Genomic DNA, 17,327 nt, shown 5'->3' with positions numbered 1-17,327 from the left:
TTTTGGGTTACCTTACGGGTAACCCAAATTGTCCATTTTCACAAGAGATCCAGAACTTAGAGCCAGTGTTTGTCCTTCCAAAGTGCTGTAAGCCTAGAGGTTCCTATTCAACAATATTTGTTTCCAGTGTTGGATCTTAAGCCAAGGCACCATACAGTCTCAGCAGGGACTCTACCAATACCTAATCTTCAGTATGTTTGTTTTGTCGTTGCTTTTTTGTTTAAAGAAGTTACAGATTAAAATCTGCTTTTAAAATTTAAGGAGAAGCTGAGCAGTGGTGGTGCATGTCTTTAAGATAGGTGGATCTCTGATTTTGAGCTTATGCTGCTCTATAGAGCAAGTTCCAGGACAGCCAGTGCTACACAGAGAGTCTCTGTCTCAAACAACAAAAACCAAAAACAACCCAAAACCAAAACAAAGTAAGGAGAAAGCCTATGGCATAAGTTCAAGCCATTCTCTAAAAATGTACAGAGTAGAAAAAATTTTAAACACTAGATATTTCTGGTAAACATTTATAAAAATCTCCTGGAGCGGAAACAAGCATTTTTGTGATGTTCTCTGAGGTCAGATGTGTCCCTAGCATAGTTTATGTATGTGAGTGCCCAGGTCTGGAGAAGGGGAAGCAGAGATTAGGGACTAATGGAGGGATGAGAGTATCTCAAAGGAAAGAAGAAGGCCATGGGAAGCGATGGTCAGCCTTCATAAAGACATGGTAGGTCCTGAGATCTACTTCAGGCTAGACTAGAAAAAGAGCCTGCCCTACAGTGATCCGGCTGTAAGCTACATTGTAGTAAGTAACCAGCTGCTTCCTGAAAGCCTATCCTTTAGAACACAGAGTAACTATTCAATAAACACTGTATTGTTGACTGGAACTTCCTAACAGCATTCAGAATTTACCAAATATCTAATATGTCATCTATACATATTAACACATTTATGGGTAAAATGTTAGAGTGTCTGATGTCTAGGATTTTAGACTCTGCAAGTGAGGAAAAGGTAGAGGAAGACAGATGAAGTTCCTGATTCGCAATAGTCTGATGAATTTTAAAGCTGGATAAAGGCTTATTCTTTAGCTGTGCTTTTGGATCTGCTTATTAAGTCTAAAACCAAGGGTTGTAAAAAAATAAATATAAAAGAAGAAAGAATGAAATTGAATATAGAGGTGTCTCCTGGTAGAGGTATTTAGGCCTGTAAAGTGTTCCGTGGCATCTGACATAAAGTCCCAAGCTGAGCACTCTGTCCTGGAAAGTTGATGCCATTCTCCTAATGAAGTCAGTTAAGGAACCTAGATAATTAGCAGGTGGGCAGAGTCATGATTTCTTCGGGGGTGCGGAGGTAAAACGGTGAAAAGAAGAGTATGACAGGGCACTTCTAGAATTTAAGGCTGGCTCTTCCTACCGCAGACTTCTGTTGTTCAAGGCCCAGGTTCTTTGTAGCTCCTGTGGTACCTTTTTTGAAGATTTCTTCCAGTTGCTGTGTAGGATGTCTGTTCCTTTCAGAACAGGAGCAGAAAGGAGTCTCTAGGCCGTTTGTGGGAGGGCGACCTTCTCCTGACATTTGAACCTCAGCCAAGTCCCCTAGACCACAGGTTGTACCACAGTCAGTTTCATTCAGCAAAAATAAATTGTAAACTTGTTGACATTTTTGTCCTCCTTACAATTCATTGTTTATTTTTCCATGACAGAGAATTTTGATGCAATTATCACTGAGCTTTCTGACAAAAGGGAAATAGCTAAGGAATTTTGATGAGTTACCCACTTCATTAATCAGAACAAGCATCTCTAGTGACAGGGATAGAATTACAATGAAGATTAGATAGCAAATTGCTGTTCCACGTAGTGTCAATCATCCACAGTGACAGCGGTGTGATTACACTTCACGGAAGAGCTTTTCTTGCCAACAAAACGAGGGCAACTCCAGTGCAGGTAATAAATTTAGCAGGGTAGGTTGTCATTTCTTCCCTCTAGTGGAAACCTTAAAAACCAAATGCTGTCTTGTGGAAGATTTTGAGGGGAAGATAGCATTTCACTTTAAACCTTTCTCTCACATTGTAGTATTATATTTGAAGAATTATTATAGCTACATACTTAGGTACAGTTCATCCCCGCCGTGATTTCTCTGGTTCATTTACCATATCAAGCCTATAATAAATAGATGGCAAAAGCTACAGCAAGAAGAGATGATTATATCTAGATATCATCAGCAACCAAAACCTGTTAGTTACCTGGCTATTAAACTTCCCAGCTCTCCTGGCTTAAATAGAATGCACTCCTCTTCCAACTCAAGTGTGCTTTGAAGAGCAAGGGGCTAGAGCATTGTCTTAGCATTTTACTGCTGTGAACAGAGACACCATGACCAGGGCAACATGGCTCCTTTGTTCTATAACATTATTATTAGCTTTCTGCTTTCCAACTCCTTCAGAGCTTGTCTCTCCTGGATCTTGCTCAGTATCTGTAGATTGACCTTGAACTCAGACATCTTCTTGCCTGTCTCCTGGGATTAAAGGTGTGTACCACCAGGCCAGGACTTAAAAGGTTTTCTTCACCTACAACCTGTTCCGTCCCAAGCCGGCCTTGAATTCAGAGATCTGCTTGGTTTAATATCGTGGAATTAAAAGTGTGTACCACCAAGCCTGGATCTAAATTTAGCTGGGTAGGATCTTGCTCCAAAGACACTACTCCCTTAATTCACTTTAATATCCTTGAACACAGGTTCAGCTCCATTTCACTTCCTGGTGCCCTTTTAATACTAACCACAGATTTTATATTTTTCCTTTCTTAGCTTGCTCCTTTTTCAGTAAAACACTCTTCATAAAAGTGAACTTTAGTAACCACACAACAGAATTTATATGACTGTTTTGAGGCTTTTTTTTTTTTTTTGTCAAAGCAATTAATCTAAATCTCTTTACCTTAGTCTCAGGCAGACTCCCTGGAGAATGGCCAAAAACAGACACATTCTTCACCAAAATAGCACAACAACAATCTCTATGGCACATACTGAATTTCTTCTCCAATGAAACTTCTTGGGCCAGGTCTGCATAGTTCAAGTCATTCACCTCCACAAAGTTTTCCATATTCCTACTAGGGTAGCCTATTAAGCCTCACTTAAAGGATTCCATTACTTTCCCAATCCAAAGCCCCAAAATACACATTCCTCCAAACAAAAGTATGGTCAGGCCTATCGCAACAATACCCCAGTCCCTGGTACCAACTTCTGTCTTAGTTGGGGTTTTACTGCTGTGAACAGACACCATGACCAAGGCAACTCTTATAAGGACAACATTTAATTGGGACTGGCTTATGGGTTCAGAAATTCAGATCATTATCATCAAGGGAGGAACACGGCAGCATCCAGGCAGGAGTAGTGTAGGAGGAACTGAGAGTTCTATATCATCATCTGAAGGCTGCTAGCAAGATACTGGCTTCCAGGCAGCTAGGATAAGGGTCTTATAGCCTACACCCATAGTGACACACCTATTCCAGCAGGCCACACCTCTTGATATTGCCACTCCCTGGGCTGAGCATATACAAACCATCACAAGCACCATTGCAGCTCTAGACTGTGAACTGATCAGGAGAGACAGGAGCAGCAGGCAGTTTACTGGGAATGTGGGGATGAGCTTTAATCCTCGTCACCTTGCTTGGACTTAGGATCACCTAGGAGACACACCTGTGAGAGACTTTGCAGGTGTCACTGGAGGAGGGAAGACCCATTGGGAGTGTGAACAGCACAAGACCAAATAAAAAAGGAGAAAGCCAGTTTGGATCAGTACTCATCCCTCTCTGCCTCCCTACTGTGCGTACCATGTGGCTGACTGCCTCAAACTGCTAGACCGTTGTAGCTGGCCTCTTCTCCCTGCCATGATAGACTGTGCCCTGGAACCTAGAACCAAGCAAACCCTCCCTTAAATTGCTTTTGCCATGGGTTGTTAGTCACAGCAATAAGGAAAGTTACTAATATCAGACTGAAGGGAACAAATAGAAGCTATCTGTGGAAGCATGACACTTCTTGTCCCTTCTAAGTTAAATGAGAGGACTGGGAATGCATTCCTTTTACCAGTGTCTTCTTCAAGCACATTTATCAGACTCATGTTTACCTAAATAATATTTACTATGAATCAAGAATAACTAAGCAGCTCTCTTTGATTCATTCTTTGTTTTTTTTAATCTAAATTTTAATAAGATTGCTTTTGAGCAAGCGGGGTGGGGGGGGGGGCAATAGTAGGTTTATTTCACTAAAGCAGTGCTCCAGGCCCCTGTCACCGAGCTGTGTCAGCTTCTGCAGTCAGGCCCACTGCACACCCTGGAGACCTGCCCTCTGCTCCAGGTTCTTAACCCTGAGATGTTAAAGGAACATATTGACTTCGGAGCTTATAGGCTTTAATTTTGCTCTCCTAAATCCAGCTAAGTTTCTAGAGATGCTGTTCTACCATGATAGGCTATATGTAGTTTTCATTCAATTTCAAAGCAGAGAATATACCCTTCACTATTAGGATAGACTAATTAATTACCTGTAGATTAGAGACATCACCAGGATGCCAGCATGTTTGAGTTTTGGCCTTGTGATTAACACTAATGCTTTACTTTGTGAATTCAATTATTTATCAGTCTCTACCTAAAGTTTTGACTTAGTGAACCGAATCACAAGAATAGTTACAATTTCTATTCTATCATAATGATCTAAGAATAAATAAAATAGTACATGTAGAACAATAGAGGGAAGGGGTGAAGCCTGGTTGTATATTATTTGCTTATCTGCATAGCCTGGGTTTAATCTCTAGCATCAATAAACAAACATAATTAGATAATTAAAATGTAATAATACATAGAAGTTACTTTGAAATTTATGACTAAAGGGACATAAAAATTCCAAAAAAATGAGCTGGAGAGATGGTCAGCAATTAAGAGAAGAATACTGGCTGCTTTTCCACCAGACCTGGGTTAGGTTCCCAGCATTCACATATATATCTGTATCTGCAGTTCAAGAGAACCAGCACCTTCTGGCCTCCACAGACACCAGGCACTCAAACAGTGACTCAACACACAGACATATATGCAAGCAAAGCAGCTATACACAGAAAATAAAAATTCCAAAATTTCACAAGGATATAAGAAGTAGTATTATTATCAAGTTGGATTACGTTTGTATTATTTCATCATAAAATATGACACAGGAGTTGAGAGACTGAATACAGCTGTGTAGAGCATTTCATTGAGTCAATCATGAGGAATTTGCTACCCTTCTATTTTTCTTTCTGTGATCTAGGACTTGAACCCAGGGTCTTGCACATGCAAATGTATGAACTCTACCACTAAACTACATCCCCAGCTCAAGAGGAAAATCCCAGTGAATCTGGTAAATAGGTACAGAATACTTTCTTTTAATAGTGGCACATATTAACAAAAATGCTGTGTTCGGGGGCTGGAGAACTAGCTTTGTGGTTAAGAGAACTTGTACTTTCAGAGGACACGAGTTGGTTCCCAGGGTCCACATGGTAGTTCTCCATGATCCTTAATTCCTCTTCCAGGGGATTCACTTTCTACTTCTAAGCACTCTCATGGTGCACATATGTACATAGAGGCAAAATACTCATACACATAAAAATATGTCTAAAATATTTTAAGATGCTGTGTTCTATACAATAAAAAAGCAAATAATCGTGAGAAAAAGAAAAGCACCCCTCGTACCCCTCCTCTGTTATGGGTGAAGGCAAACACTTTGTACAGCAAGTCTCTCCTTTCCTCTCTTCTACCTCCCGTCCTCCCTCCTCTTATGTAGATTTGAGTGATATAAAGGGAATAAGGACTTGGTTTGTGTTGTTCATGGTTTCTCCTGATGAGGTGTTATAACCTCATATGTTTATATAAATGGGAATGTAACTGATATCCTGAATAGAAAAATAAGTCTGGCCAAGAAGTGTTGCATATGTTTCTTTATATTTTATTGGTCTTTTAACATTTTTGCTTTTCATTATTTTTTGTGTGCATGGTGTATGAAGGTGGGCATGCATGTGAAAGTCAGAGAATGACCTGGTTAGTTTTGTTGTCGACCTTACTCACCTTGAGGAACTGCCTCCATCAGATGGCCTGTGGGCATGTCTGTGAGGCATTTTCTTGATTATTGATTGATGTAGGGCCATCCCTAGCTAAGTGCCTGGGCTGTGTAAAAAAGGCAGCTGAAAATGAACAGAGAAGGAAGCCAGCTGGTTGGATCCCTCCATGTTCTTTGCTTCAGTTCCTACCTCCAAGCCCCTGCCTTGGCTTCCCTCGGTGATAGGCTGTAACTTGTAGCTAAATAAGCCCTTTCCCCTGCATTTCCGTTGTGGCACCTATCCCAACAACAGGAACAAACTAGCACTGAGGTCAGTTTGTGGAGTCGGTCTCTCCTTTTGGGGGTTCTGAGAGTAGAATTCATGTTCTCAGGACAAGGGCTGCACATAGCAGAGGCATCTTGCCGGCCCATTTTCTTATTTTTGTTTTCTATTTCCCTATAACCTTCCAAAAGTAGAGATTGGTTCTTCCAAAACTTTGTTTAAAATTCCCAAACTGAAACACATGGCAGGTGTATAGTAAGTGCTGAAGTAGCATCTCTTAAGTGGTTTTAAAGGAAGAAAACAGTGAGTTAGCCTGTACTCTTTGCAACCCAGCCTTCCCATAAAGCCACTTCCTGTGATGTTACTTCCTGTTTGACCTTATATTTAGAGCCCCTGCCAGGTTTGTCATTTCCAGCTAAGGGTCCTATGCCCTGTGTCCCACAGTTTCAGGGAAGTCAGTAAACTAGAGATCCTGCTAACGCGTGGGGCGAGCTTGGCTGAAGAATGCAAAGCTCACAGGAATACAGTGCGAGGAGTACATGCAGCTGGGGAAGAGTTGGCCATAGAGTAACTGTGGGAAGTAATCCCGAAGTAGGCAGAGGAGGGGCAGCAAGTAAAGACAGGGAAGTTAATATGAAGACAGGAAAATGTCACATGGTGTTGTTGGTGTTGACACCAAGAGATGACGGCAGAGGGATCTAGAAAGAACAGAGTGCTTTTGCTGTGTTTGTTTGTTTTTCTGAGGGTAGAGTGTATAGACAAGGACTGTGTGGCAGTGATTTTATTCGTAGACCTGGATCATGAGTAAAGCATGCTCTGGGGACTTGGTAGACCTTGTCTAATTTACTATTGGCTACATAGGCACATGAAGGCTAGAAATCTCTAAGCCTATTTGTCAAAGCCCTAATAACATGATTAGTGTTAGCCCAGATAAACTAGTCATTTTTAACTGTCTTGTTTCCAGGGAACAGCCCCCATTCTGTTACTCATGTTCACTCGTGTAGCACATGTGTGGTGCTTGAGGTGGAACTGGACTAAAGGTTTACTATTTGAAGCTCCCAAGACATCTTAGTGGGGTGGGTCTTAGTGGAAACAGCTCTCCCAAGCTTCTTAAGGCCTCTAGTTCCTGTCTAAGATATGAGCTGCTATCCCAGTTTAAGACAGGACCAGTGCCTTATAATGAGAATTCAGTATGAAGGCCTGAAGCTATGGGTACCTCTGATGCCTGACTTCAATATTCCTCATTCCTATAAACATGAAAGAACTGAGCTTTGTTCCATTCCATTAGAACCACAGGTAATGTTTGTAGTGTGATTCGTGTGATGGGGAAATCAGAGGACAGAGCTGTCAGTGTTGCATATTGGAAACACAAGAACTGATTGGTGGTGATTTCCCAAATCTTTCCACTTCAGTGTCAAAAACGGTATTTCTCTGCTTGGCACAAGCTGATTCTGGATCATAGAATTAAGCTGGGGAAAGCGGGGACCCTGTCTGACTGGAAGCTTCAACTGAAGGTCCTGCGAGCCTGGAGAGACTATACACGATCCCAGAAGTTGGAACGGGAGACCAAAGCCTTGGAAAATGACCTTAGGGAAGAAAACAGGTACCATTATTTAGATTCTGAGAATCTTTCTGGTGTACTGACCAAGGGCATCTTCCCTCTGAAGAGCCCAAAAATCAACTTCAGAATTCTGTCCACTAAAATATCTTATGATACAGTGACCTGTTCTTCTGTGTTACCCCAGGTAGAAAGGCATAGCTGAAAATTAAAACTGAAGCAGATTATCTAATTAAAATGTACTGATGGAGCTCGTTCCCTTCCTGTAAAGGAGGATAGGGCTCCTGATTCTAACAGCAACACAGCGTGCACCATGTACCATCTCCCAGTTCTGAAGAGTTTGCTTTATATGCCAATATATCTCATTGATAGAATTGCTGTCTGAACATAGATGTTAATTAAGGACACAGGGAGCATCCATCTGGGAGGGCCAACCTGCCAAGAGCGATTCCTCCCACACTGCTGTCTTTTGTTCCACACCTTATTTAGAGGTTTCTGATGCTTTTATATCAAGTCCCTCTTTACTGGTGCTGTGTCACACAGAATTTATTGTCAAATAAAGCTTTTTTAGATTTTATTATCTTAAAATTAAATACATTTTCTGTTTTCATTTCCAAGTTTAACTTTACATGCAGTCAGTGTGTGTGTGTGTGTGTGTGTGTGTGTGTGTGTGTGTGTGTGTTACTGTTATTTTGTTGTTGTTTCTTGATGGCTGTTGGACTCAGAGCTTTACATTTGCTAAATGCATATTTTACTACTGGGATGCACACTCTCAGTCCATAACCTTTTTATTCTAGAATCAATGTCACGTAGGTTGAAGGAACATTATGTTCTTATGTGTAATTAATGACAACTCTGTCACCCATTCGAGATGAAAGATTAAGTGTGTGGCATGTCGAAGAGTGGTTATATTGACAGGCATAGATGTACAACCCTCTGCTGGCACCAACCCTGGGAAGTCATGGAGGTGTTGGGTCCATGGTCCTTTGCCCTATGTGAGGAAAACAGTATCTAGGAACAGTGCAGATGTTCAGCAGTGTCGTACAGTGAGGAGTGTGTTCCCTTCTGCAGCTAAGAAAACAGAGCAAATGTTAGTGGCCAGGTAGCTGCCTTAGGCTTCTTTGGGTTGGAAGTGTAGGCATCAGGTTGGCTGGAGGTAACCAACCATACCGTCCTCAAGTCCATCCGCTTCTGAGAAGCTGGTTTGTTTGCTTGGTTGCTCGTTTGTGCTCTTTATTTCTTTATTTTTAATCTGTGTTTTTGTGTGAGCCCACATGAGTACATGTGTACCATATGCACACAGAAGCCTGTAGAGGCCCCAAGAGGCCATCAGATCCCTAGGGTTGGGGTTAATGGGTGCTGTGAGCCACCCTGCGAGTGCTAGGAACTGAACCCAGTCCTCCAAACTATGCTGTCAGTTGTCTTCTCTGCCCTTAAGAGATTACTCATGTTTATTTTACATGAAGTGTTTTGTCTGTGCGTCCCATACATTCCTGGTGCCTGTGGAGGTTGGAATATGGTAGTAAATTCCCTGAACTGAACCTGTCCTCTGAAAGAGCCCTGAATGCTCTGTCCCCTGAGTCTCTCCAGCCCCCATGGACACTTCATATGCCAGGACAAGGAGTTTAGGTATTACTTGGTTATAAGGGGAACTTCTAAAGCTTTCAAGCAAGAGGATGAGCCTTTTGTACCATGTGCTGGGGTACATCTCTGTGAACAAGGCCAGTGGAGAAGACTCCTTTAATCTGTTTCCAGAACCCCTAGACCTTGTGACGGGAACGGGGATGACAGTGTACTGAAAGCTAACTGATGGGAGGTGTGCTGGGTAAAGAATGTAAACTGGAGACCCAGTAAGGGACAGAGTGGAAAGTGAGCTGGTGAAGTTAAAGCTGCCTTCAGGCATTGTATGCCAGAAGAAACTTGTCGAAGGAAAATCTGGAGAACTCAGGATTCCATTCCAATTAAACACTTTAAATATAAAAGCACTAAATGGAGATTTCGTAATAGTATAATGTGCCAATTTTTTTTTAAGATCTCAGAACTTTTAGTCTGGTATCTGAATTATTTTCAGGTGTCTATTTTTAAATGTTCAGAATGAGTACTAAAAAATTTTTAACTGCTGAAGTTAGAAAATATTTAACTTATAATACTGTTTTCACTATAAAATCTTAGAACAAAAAATATCCTAGAGGAGGATGACACCTTAGAATTGTCTGATTCAGCCCCTCATTTCACAGATAAGGAAAAGAAAGCCCTGAGTGTAGAAGTGTCTTGCAAAAAGCCACGTGGAGCAAGTGTGTTGAGAGCCTTGTCCTCAGGACTCTTGACGCAGAGCCTTTTCCAGACAGTATGGCTTCCATGTTAAGCCATACAGCATCCCAGCTGTGCTCTCCTAGGCCAGCAATGATTTTCTGCTAGACTAGAATTTGCTTTAGATTATGATATAAAAACTAGGGACTGTCAGATGGGGATGAGGGCAGAGAGGGTGACACCCAAAGGGTTTTTCCTTCTCAAAAGAGAAGGAAAGGCCGGATGGTGGGAGGTCTTGCATGAGCGGGAAGAGCTGATACTGAATTGTAAAATGAATAAATAAATATTTTTTTAAAAAAGAGAAAGAAGGAAAGGAAGGAAGGAAGGAAGGAAGGAAGGAAGGAAGGAAGGAAAGACCAAACAAACAAGTGTTAGATATCTGAGAAATGAGTGACAAGGAAGGAGCTATTCATATTCAGGCAGACCCTTCTGAGTCCCCAGTTCTCTGTGCATTGAGTATTGTCCTAAACATAAACATCATTGTATGAAATTCAGACTCCGGCCATCTTCATTGGGCCCACTGGGGTTTTTCCCCATCCTTGGATGGACACTAACTACCGTACTAAGGGAGCCAGGCAGTGAAAGAAGTCTCTGTTGCCTCCTGAGTTTAACCGGACGGAGTCTTAATGCTCTGGGGAGAACAGGCAGCAGAGTGGTCACTCACATGGGAGCTTACGGTTCACCCACTGACAGGACACAGTGATGCTGTGGCTCATGGCAGGATGCTGTTGAAGTCACTTGTCTGTTCAGATGTGACTGAGTCTACATCCCTGATTTCTGTACCCACAATCTCCTCATGGTATGTTCCCCTGCAGCGCCCAGCCTTGTGGGCGTTCTTCTCTGTTCTTCCCACTTGCTCAATAAAGCAGCAACAAATCCCTCTCTTCTTATTCATAATTTAGTAACCTCCGTTGCTTTCTGAGCCTATGCAGTCTCACCTGCACTTCAAGGGTTCATGCACTTATTCTACAAATGCATCTGGCTTTCGCTAATAGGAATTGTGGTCATTCTATTTCCATCCATCTCTTTTCTTTCAGAAGTAGTGTTGGGTTAGGGGTAATGGTGCATAGCTGTAATTTTGTCACTTGGGAAGAGAAGGCAAGATGACCAGCAGTTGGAGGTAATCTATAGCACATGGCCAGCTTGAGGCCAACCTGAGTTACGTGAGAGCTGGTCCTCCAAAAGTAAAATGAAATGAAAGTATGGTTACTATAACTAATGGTTTTATTAAATTTCAATATAGTATCAGACTAGAATTTCAACACAACAAACTTTCCCACATTCATTTGCTGATGTAACACAACAAAACTCTGTTCCTCACATCTTTGACATTGCGGTATTGAAACTGTCACAGTCTTAATGAGCACATTCACCTTCACAGGCTGGTTCCATAGCTCCTACTCTCTTCTGCCTTCTTCCTTGGGTTTTTAGACAGTTCTACAGGGAATAAGCAGGGCTCCTTTCAGTATCTTCTGCCAGCTCTTCTGAGTCCTGCCCTCCTGCTTTCTCAGGTCTTCCCTAGGAGGTACTGCCCTAGGCTGTACCAACTACCTTCCTCACCTCCTGTGCTGTTGTTCTCACACCAAGCCCCTGGCCATACCTGAATTTGCCTTAATCTCTCCCTCTCATTTCTCAAGACTCCCACGTCTTCCTTCCTTGATTGTCCGTAATTCCTCATTTCCAACACTCCTCAGCTCAGCCTTCTTTGGGGAACCATATGCAGAGAGCTTCTGTTAATTTTGTTCAGTCGCCTTCTCATTTCTGCTCACCTAGGTCCCCAGGTGAGTGGCTATAGGTCACATGGCATATGCATCTAGTAAAGCCCCTAATAGACCTGTCAGAGGACCAGACTTGCACTGCCTGGCTCACTTTCAAAACTCCTTTTGACAAAATTATCTTATATTCCTTGTTTCCCTGGGGGCTACCTAGTGCATTATTGGATGCATTAGTGTGCTCTTTTCTATTCCTGCTGAACCTGCTCATCCCAAATGCAGCTGCTCCTGTCACTGCTGTTTTTACATTCTGCATCGGATTTCTGTACTTAGTCAGGTCCCTGGCATGTGGATATGTATCCCCTCCCATTCCCTTTTGAAAAATTCAAGACCCAGGACCCACATAGTGGAAGGAGAGAACAGACTCCTGAAAGTTTTCCTTTGGCCTCCATATGCCCACTGGGTAAGCCCTAGCTAAAAACAATGGAAAGATTAAAATACAGTTTAGATATTCAATAGTCTTGCCATAAAATAGCATTATTACTTTATTGTGGATTTTATTCTGCATTTTTATAGCTTGTTTTATATAGACAACAAAAAGAATTTTTAAAAAGTTTGAAGACTAGGCAGTGTAGAGTTCTCAGCACCATTTCTAAGGGTGAATCTGAAGCTTGGAAACTGCCAGCCACTGGGCAACTATCCCAGACCTGCTTGGTGCTCTCCTGACTTTGAGGCTCCAGACTGCACACCTCTCACTAAAAGCAGCATTAGAGGTGTTGATCCTGGGCAGCGTGGTTCACACTGGGATCCCTATTTAAATCTCTGCTGTTCTGTGCTCATAGGTCCATAGAGACAGGCTTTCTGTGCAGACAGTTATGTAATTATGATGATCAATTTATACACTCTTGCTAGAAATGTTCTCATTTAGCTCACAAGCATATTGGGACAGACTGTTTTCCATAAGACGCTCTGTCCTTCTTTATGGTTATCTGGGAAGTATGTCTCAAGCCTTTTCTTCAGGTAAACTTGCCTACGCGATTGCATCTCACTAAGGTTTTATGAAATTGAGGTGATTTCACCCCTCTTTCAGAACTAGCAATATTTCTAGTGCAATCTTTTAAAAAGTATAGAAGTTGGTTCATATGGGATGTTGTCACTATGCCAACATGAGATGCAGAACAGCAGGCATGGAAACAGCCTGTCTCTCGTTTCTTAGTGTCTGTCTTTGGCCCTTCCACCTCACTGGCAAACACAGAAAGCATGACTGCACTAAGGCTCCTGTGCAGCCATCACAGAGTGGGCTCTCAGCACTCTGTGCCTTTGTTCTCAGCAAACATGCCTTTATCTTATTTTCCTACCCTCCTAGTCTTGGTATAGTAGTCATAAAGATGGTGTTCCCTTTGTCTTTTGTAGTATCTAAAGAATTTTACTGAAGGTCCAAAGCTCAGTGCTGCTTTGGGCTGTCTATGCTGTAAAAATTATGTTAGCACACCAGGAGCAGGAGCATCTCACACTCATCACTGAGAAGATTCATATAAATTGGATGTCATGCTAATCAGACTCAGCAACATGCATCTCTATCCTAAAATTTATGAACTTTTCTCACTGGATAAAACTTTAGGCTTTTTGTTTGTCCCTACTTAGCTTTTGCAGTATAGCTCCTCCCTTCTCTGCTACTTAACTTACTGCCTCTTCTAAAATTGTATCAGGCTCAGTCTCGTTACTTATTTAAATTATAGATGCATGCATATTTATTATCACCCACGGTATGCTTTTGCTATAGAAATTATCTGCCAGTCACCAAGTATTTGTCAACCACCATCAAAGAATTATAAAGATCAATTAAATATAATGATATATGCTGTTGGAAGATGTCCTGGTTGCTTTTTCTGCTGCTGTAGCAGAGTATTACAGGCTGAATAATTTATGTACAATACAAGTTTATTTGGTTCTGAGTTCTTGGGGCTTAGAAATCCAGAACATAGTTCTGTCACGACAAGGGCAAAGAAGCACACACTGGACAGGTAGGAACTGGGGCCCTCACTGTTCTCATTGGTAACCCACCTCCAAGATAAAAGCATTAGTCTTCCTGGGGTCAAAGCCTTCATGACTTGATTAGACTATGGGGGGGGGGTATAAGGGGGAGTGTTAAGAAAGTACTGTAACACTAAGCCTCAGTTCCCAGCTCCTTAATTACCTTCTCAAGGCCCCAGTTCTTCACATTGTTACAGTAGGAGTTGAGTCTCTACATTTTTGCAAGGTGTGTTGAAACCATGGCAGCTGAGTTGCTTGTGTCTCCAGGCTGTGTTAGAACAGATAGCAGTGTATTTCTGGTAGCAGGGATAAATACTATTTGTTGAAACTTTGTCTCACTTATATATACTTTTGTGTTATTTAAGTTTACACATAAAGTTTTACATTAAGTTACATTGTAACTTTTTTCACTGTAGTTAACCAGCAGAGGTCAGAAGTCATGTAAACATTTTTTAAAAAAGATCTATTTGTTTATTATATATAAGTACACTGTAGCTGTCTTCAGACACACCAGAAGAGGGCATCAAATCTCATTACAGAGGGTTGTAAGCTAACATGTGGTTGCTAGGATTTGAACTCATAATCTCTGGAAGATCAATCAGTTCTCTTAACCACTGAACCAACTCTCCAGCCCCAACATTTTTTTTTTTTTAAACTATAGAAATGGGGCTAGAGAGATAGCTCATCAGTTAAAATCACTTGATGGCCTTGCATCTCCAGATATCCCTGGATTCAGTTTGGGGTACCTACAAGTGGGGATCACAGCCCTTTGTAATTCCAGTTTCAGAGGGATCTGACTCCTTCTTTTGGCCTCTGGATACTATATACATGCATATGGTCCACATATGTATTTATATGCAGGCAAAACAGTCATACACAAAACTAAATGAATCTTTTGTAAAGTCTATAGAAAAATGTTTTCCATACTCACTGACTTAAATGGTTATGATTTTCTTGATAGGACCCTAGAGTGAATATATAATATTTAACAGAAAAGGGCTATGGAGAACATGGTTATGTTTACAAGCTAAAATTAAGAAGGCAAATAAATAATATTTGATTTTTAAGTCTCCAAATAGATACCAAATTCCACATAATTAATCACATAATAATTTCCAAGGTGATGGTGATAATCAAGCGCCCCCCCCCCATAGGAAGTAGTTATAAGGAACTTCTAGTCTTATATTCTCTGTGTGTATGTGTGTGTGGTACCTGCATATGTGATATTCATATGTGTGCAGACAGAGGTTTATGATTGCTGTCATGTGTCTTAGGTTGCTCTCTATCTTACATATTGAGTCAAGGTCTTTTGAAAACCTTTTGAATTGAAGCCAGAGCTCTGCTAGTCTGGCTAACCAGCTTGTTCTGAGGATTTCTCCTTTCCATTTTCTGTGTTGTGAGATTACAGACAGCCTACCACACCTTCCTGGTGCTTACATGGGTTCTGTAATCTGAACTACTGACCCTACAGGTGTGTGTCAAATGCTTTATCCATTGAGCCAGCTCCTCAGTCCCAAGGCTTGAATTCTTAACCAGTTTCTACCATGATGTCTCCTGGGGAAGATTCTCATGGGGTGTACAATAATGTCCACTCCTAACTCCAACCAGCCAGGGTCACTAATACTTACGAAGGTTCTGGGGGCCAAAAGGAGCTCTTTCTTAGATGATGAATGAGCTCCATCAGAGCTGAAGCCTGGGCTGTGCCCTTGACACGTGTCTAGTGCTTAGCTGGCGTCTCCAAACAGACTCATTCATTCCGCTCAGGGGTAAATGAGTTCCTCTTCAGTGCTTCTCTCCCTAACCAGGCCTTTGACAAGATCATCTTCAGAGTTTCACTTAGACTTTGATAAGTCTTAATTATTGGCATCATTGAGTAATGATATGGTTCCATTAACTGAGTTTTCTCTTTATTATCTGCCTTAGATTTCTACCCCTACCTGAATCTCTCTTTCCCTAATGCATTCTTCTTTTCAAAATAGTTACATGTATACATAATAAAAATTAATATGTTTCATTGGGAAGGTAGAACAGTACAATTGTGTTTTCTTTTTGAAGATAATGCTTAGGTATTGATGCCTTTGATGAGTCTACTCTGAGGAATATAAAGTAATTCCATTTAGTTTAATGTAACATAAGATGGAGCATTTCAGATACTTCTGTGACCTTGTGTTTCATTTGTATTATCAACTAGCACTGTAAATGGTTTCTTTGTTTGAATGAAAGTGCTTTGTCTCCTAGAAAACAACAGCTGGCTACTGAGTTTAACCGGAAACAAGTTCTTCGATACTGCTTTGGTGAATGGCAGCGTTGGCATGGTTCAGAAGTTATAAAAAGGGAACTGGCTCTTGCAAAGGAGCAAACTAGGAAGAAAATGGATGAACTGCTGAAGGCAGCCTCCCTCGGGAAACTCAATTCTAAGGGGCCATCAGTTACAGGTCTTCTTGCTGGGGCAACAGCTGTGGTGGACCCACCAGTAGGAAGTGGAGAGGTACAATGTTCCCTTTGTTTGGGTTTTATGTTTCCTATGGACTTGCTTTTATAACATCTGAAGTTGGAGTGCCTTCTCTCAGCTATAGAAAGGTTAGGGCTACTACAGTGCCCAGAGGTTACCACCCACATTGGGATTATTTTCTTGACCTGATTTTTTTTTTTAGTAGTTAGATGTCATCGTTGGGCCAACTGGAAGTTGGTAAGGACATGGTACAGAAAGGGATGCACTCGGCTAAGTGAAAGACCTTTGGAAAGAGATGGGTGACACACTGCTCACAATTCTTGAGCACCATGTGACCTTTACACATGTCCTTTTTGGATAAGCTTGTGACATAATGGGTTTTTAATTTTTTTTCTAATAAAAAAGTTGTCCATACTAATTGTGACAATTTGGTAGAAGAAAATCACCAGGAATTGTTTTTTTTTTTTTTTTTTTTTTTAAGACAGAGGTGATGAGATGTATATATATATATACACCTGTAATTGAAATTGCCAAGTCAGCCTGGGCCTTTTAGTAAGTTCAAGGCTAGTTTTGGATACATAATGAAGCCATGTCCCAATAAACAACCAAATCTATGTAATTCCATCATCTGGAGTTAACCACTAGTAACATGGAAGTCTAGTTATCGCTTCTTTCCCTATTGAAGCATATATAAATGTTATTGTTAATACTTCATTTTGCTTTAAATTTCCCTCAGCCAAGTCACTGAAGTAAGCTAGCCTGTCTTAGTCAGGTCAAGGAAGGCTGTGCTTTGTTTCCTTTTGTTTGAGATAGGGTCTCATATCCTGCAAGATGGCCTAAAATCCATTCTGTAGCAAAGGCTGGCCTTGAACTCCTGATCCTCTTGCCTTACTTCCCACATGTGGTATTATGCAGGGCTGTTCTGTGGTGGCTTGTTTGTTTGTTTTT

At 41.3% G+C, this 17,327-nt stretch overlaps 1 protein-coding gene across 1 annotated transcript in view; it reads left to right on the top strand.

Moving 5' to 3' along the window:
* Positions 1-17,327, top strand: part of CCDC191 (coiled-coil domain containing 191) — a gene marked incomplete at its 5' end in the record, with an annotated part of 66,058 nt that overhangs the window by 26,561 nt on the left and 22,170 nt on the right. Inside the window, 2 exons of the mRNA XM_080919181.1 lie at positions 7,726-7,916; positions 16,166-16,415. Coding sequence (XP_080775307.1) covers positions 7,726-7,916; positions 16,166-16,415 — 441 coding nt within the window. The remainder of the gene's footprint in view (positions 1-7,725; positions 7,917-16,165; positions 16,416-17,327) is intronic.

The sequence above is a fragment of the Micromys minutus genome (genome assembly GCF_963924665.1).
Source record: "Micromys minutus genome assembly, chromosome: 7".
Classification (NCBI taxonomy): domain Eukaryota; kingdom Metazoa; phylum Chordata; class Mammalia; order Rodentia; family Muridae; genus Micromys; species Micromys minutus.
The sequence above is the reverse complement of the archived record's forward strand: the minus strand, read 5'-3'. Positions and strand labels throughout refer to the sequence as shown.